An 11,849-nucleotide genomic window follows, 5' to 3' on the forward strand; every position below is an offset into this window, starting at 1 on the left:
GGCTCACCAGGGCAGTCAGACATGATTTTTATCACTAAAATCAGCTGTGTGTTCAGATCTGACTATACGCTCTGCCTGACAGCTGCCTAGGAATCGGTTGCTTGCACATAGCTCCTTTCCAGGCCAGAAACACACTTTGACTGGCACCAATAGCAAAAGAGCATTATTAAGTCTATTAAGCCTGAGTTCACAGATTTTATTTTAGAACAGTAACAGATGGCAAATGGTGGCAATACAGCTGCCCGGACTGGGAGAGGATGGATGCTGGTTTGTCATTTCAATGGATACTGGCAGTAATTCACATTTATGTTTATACAGGGCCTTTCCTGTTTCAGAGCACTTTACAAACCAGTTGATAAATAATGGGCTTGCAGTTAACATGGACTGGTAGAGCTTGTCTCTGTGCTTATGTGGCCAGTGTGTGAGGGCAAACATAAGGACATCAGCCTGCACTTCCTGTGCAGCCTGGATGGGAATTAGGCAGCTGCTTAAAATGACATAGTACCACTCTGCAGGGATTTCAGGCAGAAAAGGAGGGTGAACAGCTGGAATTCAGAGAGTGGCACTGGTAGCCAGAGTGTCAAGTGGGAGTTTGGGTACCTCGACTCACTCTCCTATGGCTTCAGGACATTTTCTTTAGACTCTTCCCAAAGACCTGCCATCTCCCGCAAGAAGCTGCCATAGGGAATAGGTAGGCATCAGCCATGCTGTCCTTGCAGAGTCAGACACTGCAGCCAGTGCCACGTGGGCTCAGCTGGCACTGATGGAGGTGCTGAGGCTTCCTCTCATTTGGTGCAAGTTGGAGGGTGGCCCCCAAGGACCTCCTGCCTCTGACACTTGCTCTCCATCAGCCTTGCTGGGATGTGCTGTGAAGGCAGGAGGTGTTCCCAAGCTCATCTTTACCCCAAACATTTGGAAGTGATACAGGGAGGAACAGAGTGTTTAAGTTGATTGGCTTGCTATCTTCCTGCAGGCTATGAGTTTGATGGATATAACAGTTAAATGGCAGGAGTCTGGGGTACATAACCAGAAGGGGTACTTTTTAGCACTTTTTGGGGTATGTATTAAGAGCCAGATGAAGACCACCACTTATTCCTCCTCCATTACTAGCAGATCTAGTTGCCATAATTGCATCCAGGAAAAACATCACACTAACAAGAGCTAAGTTTAGAAATCCAGAAGAATTGCAGCATGGTGGTTTTCCCTCATGCGAAGGGTCAGAACTTCCAGGAAAACACAGGAAGAAGTCATTAAAAGGCACATAAATGAACAGAAAATTGTATTTTTAAAAAGTTGAAAATTGTTGGAGGTAGGTAAAACGTCAACTTTGCATACTTTCCCTTTTCTTTATAATATCTTCAGATCATCATTTTAGAAAGGTGTGCCTAAGATGAGCAGGAGGTGTTAAGATTAATGTGGAATAACAGAGGGAAGCTTGCCAAGCAGTGGTTCTCAGGGATGGTCTAAAAACTTCTTTTTGTTTTTAAAATATCTGAAACTCTGAAAGTGGGGAAGATGCTCTGCACTGGTACCAAAAGAGGACCAATCCTTTTTTAAAGGTCTAGAAGAAGATGTAATTAAAATAATTTGTATTCAGTCGAGAGTGAATGCTCAGCTACCATCTGCATCACACCAAGGGAAAAATCACCTCCTTTACATTGTTTCCAATGTAAGCAATACAAGGAAAGATATGAAATCATGCGAGCAGGGCTGGTCTCTAATTTCCAGCCCATTTCCACAGACCTCTGAGCCCAGATACGACTTGGAATCTGGCTGGCCTTAGCCAAATGAAAGTTATGAATCTCTAGGGTGTAAACAGTGCAAATGATTGCCCTTTGCTGCATTGAATTAGAGCAGCTGAAGGCATGGCTCAAATATGGTTTTGACTGCAATACAATTAAAAGGTTACAACCTAAAAGTAAGTCTAAAATCCAGTAATCAAGCCCTCCACCTGGCAGTGTAAGCAATTCCTTTCTTTAACTATCAGCCGAAATAATATATGGCACGTAACAAAATAACTGTAATTCAAGTTCTGGGGAGCTGGTCCTTTCTCCTTCAGTAAATACTGTGAGGCTTTTTTTCCTCCTCCTGGAAGCAAGTCTTTCTCACAGGTCCAGCAGGAACAGCAGCTTTCACGCAACCGTGGCGATATACTGATGAGATGGGTAATGAAGCTTGGAGTCGTGATGCCAAAGTGATGCCAAAAGGTCTGGTCACGGAAGGGTGCAGGAGGAGGCTGAGAGCTCGCTTTGCAGACTGCCTCCTGCTCTGCCTTGGACTTGCTCCTGCATGGGCACAGGGCTGGCACAAGGCAGGGAGCGGCACTAAGCACCCACAGTTTTCCCGTAGGGAATGGTGCCAGTAAACCAGGTAACAGTTCATAGCCCAGAGCATACTGCTGTTCTCTGGCTTCACGATTGTGCTGAGAGATCCCAGAGGACTTTTGCCAGGAAAAAGCTAAATTATTTGTGAGTTTTATGCTTTTGCCTAGGACCTTCATGGTGTCCTTAAATTGGATATTTCCACGTTCTCTAACCTTACATCCTAAGGATGCTGTGGGCTGGCAATACCTCCTGTGCTGTCTGTTCATTACAGATACAGCTGTATCGTTTTATGCAGCACAGTCAGAATTTGAGACCAGCTGGCAGCCCAACTGCATTGTCTATTTAACTGCAGGAAACCACCCTTTATCCTCCTCTGAATCCTGATGGAGTAATGATAACAGATAATTGATTCAATGCTTTTTCCTTTCTTTTGTTTATTCTTCTCTTTGAACAGACTTCCTAAATATCCAAATAAAATCCTAAATTAAAATTTGTGGATTAATGAATTGAACAACAGATCTTTTTTTTTTTTTCCTCCTGTTGCCTGAATCTCAGGGAGAGTTTCTCTGATTTTTCACTTGTGCACCCCGTCAAACATTTTCAGTTGTCAAAATGGGTAAGTACACACTGGGCTGTTGTACGGGCACGTCAGATGCATCAGTGCTTATCAGAATGCTGAAAAGAGACAACAATTAACAGTCTGGGATTTCTCATGTGCCATTTTGTTGCTGCATATGCTGTGTTCACAGCGCCCTGGAAGCCAAGAGCTTGCATGAAGCAGTGGCGTGGGTCATAGTCCCCTGTAGAAGGGTGGTTCTTAATGCTCTTTGATGGGGTAAACACTTTTCTCCCCAGAGTGATCCTTCAGAGTTTGCCATGTAAGAAATGCTTGTCAGAGTGAGGGCTGCAGGATCAGGATCTCCCAACACCACAGTAGTATTATAGATTACAGCAGTATATGATCAATATGATTGCGCATGCTCCATGGTATCTTTGTGTTATAAAAAGAACAAAATTGGTCTGAAAGTGTTTTCTAGGAGCTGCCACTTAGTTTGCAGAACCGAGCGTGCACTTCATGTCTGCAGACTGGAGGTTACTGAAATACAAGCAAATGCACAGCCAGTGGCAGGTAAAAACAAACAAGAAAAGGAGGCTATCAAAGCTAATAGTCTTGTTGCATGCTGAATAAAGCTTTTATGACTTTATCTTTTTGCTTGGGGCAAACAGTACATTTTGTTTCTGTTTTGCAGTGAGCATAAGCTTTGGAAGGTTAAATAGAGAGTATTAGGTTATGGTAAGTGGTCATCAGAGGCTTGCTTTACAGTCATGGCTTGTTAAATTGTTTACTGAACCTTATTATATATATCTCTCTGAGGTTGAAGTGAATCTTAATTCCAGTTTATCTCCTTGTAAACACGAGCCTGTTGAGTTTTCATAAAACCTGAAAGGACAAGCATAAAGTTTGAGATGCTTTTTATTATAAGCCATAAATAGTAAGGTGTGAGCATGAACATACCAGTCATCTCAATAAACTTTTAGCGTTATGTCATTATGTATCTTAGTATGTTTGTCTCCACATAACTTTTTTTATACCTGCTGTTCTATGACTGTCAGTTATTCTGGCTGCAGCTGGACAGATGCCAGGATCTGATCTCACTGCTGGGAAGAGGTTGGGATAGCGGGGGGACTGCTCATGCAGTGAACCCTCATGACACTCATGTCCATCATGCTCCTGGGTCACCACCTCACCTGCTGGCCCTGAGGCTGTTGTATGTGGTTTTGTTTGCCTCAAAATGCTGTGCTGGACACCAGCTCTTTGGGAGCAACTTGGATGCCTGCAAGGTGGCTGGCAGGAAGGGGCAACCTGGACAGCAAAGCCCTTTTTGCTCCTCAGTTGGAGCTGGACTCCGCCGGGTGAGCAGAAGTTGATACGCAAAACTGTCTTTTTGCTTTTGTGCAATTCCTGTTGCTCAGGATCATTTTGATTTCAGCACTGGGTTTACAGATAACAGTGTTAAGCTCAGGCTGCATTGAGCATCTGTATCTTGTTAACCTGAAGTAAACAGTGCTGTAATATTTCAGCAAGGAGTGTGAGTGTAAGAGAGCTTTATACGAACAAGAGTTTTGGGTGCTTGCTTTGGACATTTTGAGATATAGAAAAATAGCCAATTTTCAGAAAAATATTTTACCTCCTTCCCACCTGCCCCCTTTAACCCTGCTTCCAGGATCAGGATACCTAAAGCACAGGCCATGTGTACTAAAGGACAGCCCACAGCTGCTGTGTGGGAACAGCAGGGAGAGGCTAGAATTCTGCAACCGGAGTTTGTGCACCAAGGGATTTCCAACAGCCTCTTGAGGCAGGCAGGGCCAATGACCCTTGCATTTGTACAGCGATGCTCAGTTAATCTCTGTAGAAGAATGCTGTCCTTTTGTATGAAAGTCAGGTGCTGTTCGGGCAGCCTGCCATTGGAGACCTTTACATCTGTGGTTTATTGATTTGCAGAACTCATTGCAGTATTTCCACATTTCCACTTACTATCAAGTCCTCAGATAACCTGTCTTGGTGGATAATCCAGACGAAATGAGAGGCAGGGTCAGGGAACTAGTGGGATACAGGAGGAGGCTGTTGGAGTGAGCAGAAACAGGATTATAGGAGTATGGGAGGGAGGAGGGGAGCTCAAAGGCAAGACTAGGGCAGAAGATGTTCTGGGATAAATTCCCTTTTGTGTTACTTGCACATGCTTACAATCTGCTCTGCTGCTGGGCTTCAGGTTGTTTTGTGGGGTTTTTTTTTCCAAACAATTTGTGGATTACACTGTGAACAGTGTATCATACCTGTATAATCTATAGCTTTGTGTTGCACCTCTGTAATGTAAAAAGATTTAAAGTTTCTCTGAAAAGGTGGCCAAGTCTGTATTACCAGTACGTTTGTGACAGACTTGCCTTTCTCCACCATTCATGCTTCTTCATGTATGATTCCATAGCTGGAGGACAGAGCACATGAACCAGTTTATACTAAGTAGAAGTTAAAAACAGGACAGAAAATGTGAAAGCTAATAAGGAAACACAGTCACATGCCAACAAAGGGAAAAAGATACATCTGAAAATAGTGTCACAGAAGCAGATAATTTTAAATTTGAGATAAAGTCCTGCTGGTATTATTTATGGGCAGGACTCCTTTGTTTTATAGTGGAAAAATATAAAAAAATACAGTAGTGAAGATCATTGGCAGGAGACTGCTCTTTACCTTCCCTAAAAACCACACGTCAGATGTCTTCCCATTCTGCAATGTTTTGGGGAGTGAGAGTCTGATCTCAACCTACAGAGGACAAGGACACGAGCCTTTGGCCACAGGGCCCGGCACATGGTGGTCTCATAGCAAACCAGGGATTGTGAGGCTGAAGCAATGTTTAACTTGGGTTACTCTTATTTTAATAATTAGCCAGCAGCCAGTTCCCATACTTTGAAGGGCATATTCTGCTTTGGAGGCATGCAACATGCCCCCTCTTTTCAGTACTCGGTTATTAAAAATACACTGATTTTGAGGACTGACTGGCAAGTGGCTATTATATGGGTCTGACCTTCACATTCATCTCACCAGAGGAAAAATAGGAAGTTGACCACATTGCCAAATAAAATGGAAGATGGGTTTGTTTCTGTGAAATAGTACTGAGTGAACCTTTCTGACCTTATTTTCAGGGACCCGACACCCTGCCGGGGCGATAGGCCTTGTAGCTGATAGGAGAGCCAAGACTGCAAGGTGAAGGCACAGAGCAGAGGATGGCAGGTTTGCTCTCCAAGTAAAGGAGGAGATTATTTTTGTCTTGACAAAACTGTCTCATTTTCTCCCTGCTGGAGCAACATGCAATGAAGTGGTGTCAAAATAATACACACAATACTGTGCTCTTGGATTGAATCCAAACTACTAAGTCTGTCCTGTGAATATTATTTTTATAGATCTTTTTTTCCCCTATATTTTTACTTCCTCCCAACTATTCAAGTTAGTGAAGAAAGACTGACAGAGACTGCTCATTTCTCCCAGCAGCTGGCAGTGATGCGAGGCTAATAATTTTCCCTATGATTTTGCTAAGCTTTGGATTAAATCCACTGATGTGCTGTCTCAAGTAGGGAATATCCAGCTTTGTTCTGCTTTGCCTGATTCAGAACTGGGTGTTGAATGTGGCTGTCTTTCATCCCCAGCAAATGCAGAGGCTTGCCCTCTGACCACCTGGGTATATAAATGTGTATCCAAGTGGGACAGGTCCGGTGAAGAAGGAAGGTTGTGGTCCTATCAGTGGAGTCTGCCTCCAACATCCTCTGAAAGTCTCCTGAATTGGGTTGCTGATAACTCTCTGTCTCTGGTTTACTGTCTTGAAAATTGTTTTGGAAAACATTTCCAAATGAAAGGAAATTCTGGTGCTGGGAAGATACTTGCTTTTTGTTAGAAGTGCATATTTTTGGTTGAATGAATAAAAGTTTTGCCTCAGATGAGCAATCCCTCTCTTGCCTGCGCAAGCACTAAGCCTGACCACAAGTGGTTCTGCCCTTGACAGTGGGCATAAATAGAATTAATTATATGGGGACCGGGTTCAGTGACTGCATTGTAAAAAGCTCTAAGTAAGATATTAAATCAGAAAAAAAGCAGCACTGAGGCACAGCAGCCACAGAATTTGTTTGCTGTGGTAAACCTGTGTATGTGAAATCTTCCTCTAAAAAGATTTCAGCACTTCACATGACCTCCGCTAATACTTATTTTTAAATGACGCTTTGTGTCAGCTGTCTCAGCTCCACACTGCCATGGGCTGTTCTCAAGTCTGGACTGTTTTCCAGTCAACGTGAAGTGGACTCCGCTGCCTGATAGCAACTGTTGACTTGTCCTAATAGTTTTTGTTGGCAATAAACATAGCAATGAGCCAATTGCAATGGCAATGCGGCCATGATTTCTGCCAGCCCTTGGGTATATTTTCTAAATACTGAAGCCAGTGACCTAGCTGAACTGAGATCTCAAAGAGTCCTTTCATGGATACTACAGAACAAGACCTCTTTTTAGTGTTTTTTTCATATAATCTGGTGGACAGCAGGATACAAGGGTTTGAAGAGAAGGTGCAGGTGCAATCAGTCAGCTGGGATGTTGCCTTTAACACATAGGGGCATAGGTGTAAATACCTTAAATGTGTTAAACATAGCCTCTACTGGTAGTCTAGTAATATTTTCCTTCCTGGCACTGCAGATACACCTGAAGGTAGCAGAGTTAGAAAAAACAACTACTTTTTCTAGTGTGCTGTCCTCTAGCTGCAATGTTGAGCTCCTCCTGAAAAGACCATTTATGTGGTCATCAAAAAGCTGAATATTGACAGATGTCCTTTTCAACATTATAGCTGGTCTTGTAGTTACACCAGTTCCCAAAAGTCCTCAAGGTCCCTTTCTTAATGCACTCCTCTACTCTGACTGGCAAACTGAACAGAAAGGCTTTTTGCCTACCTAAAAATACACTAGACTGATAAAATGAGTAGTAACTGCTGTTAGGAGGTCACTGGTTGCCTGGGTCATTGGAAGCTGCTCCACACAGTGGAGTTGACAGATGTTGTCCCAAGCAATATGCCATTTTCAATCCAGCAAGGCTTAAATTGTTTTGTATTTGCCCAGATTCTCAACTCTTTTTGTTTTAGAGCCTAAATGATCAACCTGCAGCATATACCCTGCAGAGATGGCTGACAGCAGCTTATTAATCATATTCCTTACCCCCGCCCAGACAGTGTAGGGGTGACTGACCTTCCATATTGCATTGGACAACTTTACTATTAAAGGAAAAGGAAAATATACAAAATAAGATAAGCACATAAAAGATGGCTGCACCATGGCTCCTGGAAGAACACAAGCTCCTTAGCACAGACACTGCAGAAATTCTGGTGAAAATGTACCAGTTCACATGCAAAAGACCAAAAAAGACCTTTCCTGTGCAACTGCTGTCAGTGCAATGAATAAACCACTGAAAACGTAACTGGCCTGCCCCAGTTCTTTGGCCTGTGGTGGATAGAGCTTATGTGAAGTGTGATGTTACAGTAACATCACTGTGTGATGTTACAGAAAGTATTGTGTCCTATATAGTATTTAAAGGAATGAAGTTCTCTGCAGGACAGTGAATGCTGAGTGACTGCCTGGTGACTACAGTTGTGCTGGCTGATTAACAAGGAGAGCAAAATCCTTCTCTCCTACACAACGTAGAGGAATGCAGGAACCTGACCCACAGCTATAGCTGAATTAAGGGTAACGTTTCCAGTTTAGAATTTTCTTAAGAAAGAATATGCAGGTTAATCATGCCTAGTTACTCTCCATTGCTGTCGCTAGTAGAGCAAAGTCTTATTTTCTAGGGTTTCAAATTCCAAATGGAGAGTAGAGTGAAACCCATGAGAAGAGTTAGGCGTAAAGAGGAGTTCTGAGTTGTAAGTTGTCTCTTTGGACCTGTGCTAACCTCTTTCGGTCTCTTCTCCTTTTTTGTAGGCAATATCTTTGTCGTCAGTTTGTCTGTCGCGGACCTTGTAGTTGCGGTTTATCCGTACCCTCTGATCTTGAGTGCCATTTTCCATAACGGATGGACCATGGGAAATGTTCACTGCCAGATAAGTGGGTTCCTGATGGGCTTAAGTGTCATCGGGTCCATTTTCAATATCACGGCGATTGCAATCAACCGCTACTGCTACATATGCCACAGTCTTCGGTACGATAAGCTCTTTAACCTGAAGAACACCTGCTGCTATCTCTGCCTGACTTGGATACTCACAGTGGTGGCAATTGTGCCAAACTTCTTCGTTGGCTCCTTGCAGTATGACCCCCGGATTTACTCCTGCACCTTTGCTCAGACAGTGAGTACATCATACACCATCACAGTGGTGGTGGTTCACTTCATTGTCCCACTGTCCATCGTGACGTTTTGCTACCTACGGATCTGGATTTTGGTGATTCAAGTCAAACACCGGGTGAGACAAGACTGCAAGCAGAAGCTCAGAGCAGCTGACATCCGGAATTTCTTGACTATGTTTGTGGTTTTTGTCCTTTTTGCTGTGTGCTGGGGACCGTTAAACTTTATTGGCCTTGCTGTTTCAATTAATCCTTCAAAAGTGCAGCCACACATTCCAGAATGGCTTTTCGTCCTGAGCTATTTTATGGCCTATTTTAACAGCTGCCTCAATGCTGTGATCTATGGGCTTCTTAACCAGAATTTCCGGAAGGAGTACAAAAGGATACTACTGACACTCCGGACTCCCAGGTTGCTGTTCATTGATGTATCCAAGGGTGGGACAGAAGGGATAAAAAGCAAGCCATCTCCAGCTGTAACGAACAACAACAACCAAGCTGAAATACACTTATGAGTCAGAACAGTACTATTTATTCTGGATTACAGTTGTATATATAATATATAAGAGGCTTTCTATGTGTGCATTTCACAGCTGGTGTTGCTGGGCCCCTCGTGCAAGGAAGGAATCTGCTACCTTTCATGCTTAGCTTATCGCTGCAACATCAAGGCTTTGAGTAAGGATTTTCAGAATGGAAATGACTGATCTTTATATATATATTTTTTAACATGCCATCTTTCACCGTGTGCCTAATTAATAGGTTTGGTTGCTTTTGCCACAAGCATGCCAGTACCCTTGGCAAGGGAGGCATTCAGAGTGCATGGAGAAATGCAGTTGTGCTTGAAATGTGCTTCAAGAGCTGGAAAAATTGCCATGTAATACAAACAAACCTTTCTCCCCTCCCTCTGAATTCTACTTCTTTAGCATTAACATAACCCAAACAATAGCAAATAAAGTGTAAACTGCATGACTTTTTACCTTTTCAGTTAGGTAACAGTATTAGTCAGCAGGCATACATATGGGCATGATGACTTCCACTGTGTGTGTGTTCATTTTTCTTTTTCTTTTCTCTTAAGGTTTAGAAGCTAGCCTGGGCTAGATGTGAGGCAGGCAAAAGCCAGACCCAGTGAGTGTCTGATGCACTCATTTTAATTGAGTATCTACGGATATTAAGTACCCTTGCACTCTCCTTCCCAGGCCATGAGTAAGAGTATAACATATGACATAATCTAATTGCAGGAAGATACTTGGAGGCAGATTCTAATTTAGGCAGTATCCTGTCATGGCCAGCATTCATTCCAAATGTCTTTCAGAAGTGTTGCTACATGAACGTCATTAAAAAGAGGAACATAGCAGAGTCCCGTCTGCTTAATGCAGATGCTGGCTTTTAAGTTCCAGTGGTATTTACACTTACAGACAAAGGGGGAAGGGGCAGGAAAAGTTTGTTCCAAACATCTCTCCTTTTGCCTACCACGTAACATGAATTTTATGGGGAGTAAAAAAAAAGTGGAGAATTTTTTTCCATTTTATTCATGTACAAAGCTGTACTTAATTCATGGAGCTGGGAGAGAAAAGCTACTTAAGCATATTCATGCATCAGTTCTCAGTTAAAGCCTGAACTCCGTTATCTGTGTCATTGGAAACAATGTCTTGAAGTGCTGGGAAGGCCAGTATCACATTAGAAACAAGCACATGGGCAAAGATAAGACTGTTTCTTTAACGGCGTGTGTGTGGGGTGACGGCAACTGTCTGTAAATGTGACTACTTCTTTTTTTCCTTAGCTTCATTGTGAATTCATCTCCTTATGGTTTTAAATGTGTGGATCCTGCTTTGAAACAGTCCTATGAAATCAACAGGTAAAAATTCCCTGGTGCAACTCTACCTTTAAGCTAATAAACCTGGCTTGATGCTGGTGTACTGAGAGGCACAGCGGGAGCTGTGTGATGGAGAGGAGCAGGTCTGAGCCCTGTGGGTCTAATGAGGACAGCAGTCAGCCCTGCTCCTGATCAAAGAGCGCAGGCTTCTCTCTTTAACCATAGTGAGAGCACGACTAGTTCCCAGGACTGAACCCTGAAACAATGAGGACCAGACTTTGCAATAGCATGCAGATGCCTAGAGATGGAGGTATGTAGGATTTGCAAAGACCCCGAGCAGGCTAAGTGCCTAATCCTTAGTGAAGTTAACAAGCCATTTGTGCATTGCTTGCTGAATGTCCCTTCTGCTGATTTTTGCTGGGAAGAGGAGCTGAGAGAAATTAAGCCCCTTTATGAAGTGGGCCAAGAACCATTGCAAGGCACATTGCTTCAACGAGAACTGCAGTGTGCGTGCTGCCACGTGGTGAAGGTTGCTGCAATGCACAGGGGGGTTTCTGCATTTATAGGGCACCCTGGCACTTCACGAAGTTTCAAACTTGAACATCTCAGCCACTTCAGATGGTTATTGTTTTAAAATGCACCGCAGCCAGCCTCCCATAATAGGAATCAAACCGAGTTCTGTTTTGGCCTCTTTATCTGCCTGAGCATGGCCAAATAAAGGTATCTTGACCCTCAGAAATAATGTGGTCCGTTTGCCTTCCAGCAAAACCAGTCCGGATGAATTCACACCATTCCATGCAAACAAAATCATTTCGAGTCAAACTTGGATAAGAAAAGCACCGAGGAATCCATAACTG

The 11,849-nt window shown here is 43.2% G+C and overlaps 1 protein-coding gene across 1 annotated transcript; it reads left to right on the forward strand.

Moving 5' to 3' along the window:
- Positions 1-8,825: 8,825 nt before the first annotated feature.
- Positions 8,826-9,908, forward strand: LOC104169262 (melatonin receptor type 1C; the record flags this gene model as incomplete). Its single annotated transcript, XM_009710146.1, has 1 exon — positions 8,826-9,908. A coding segment is annotated over one exon (869 nt), but the record flags the coding sequence as incomplete, so codon positions are not given.
- Between the last annotated feature and the right edge of the window lie 1,941 nt (positions 9,909-11,849).

This window comes from Cariama cristata, unplaced genomic scaffold, assembly GCF_000690535.1.
Source record: "Cariama cristata isolate BGI_N322 unplaced genomic scaffold, ASM69053v1 scaffold1011, whole genome shotgun sequence".
Taxonomy (NCBI): Eukaryota; Metazoa; Chordata; class Aves; order Cariamiformes; family Cariamidae; genus Cariama; species Cariama cristata.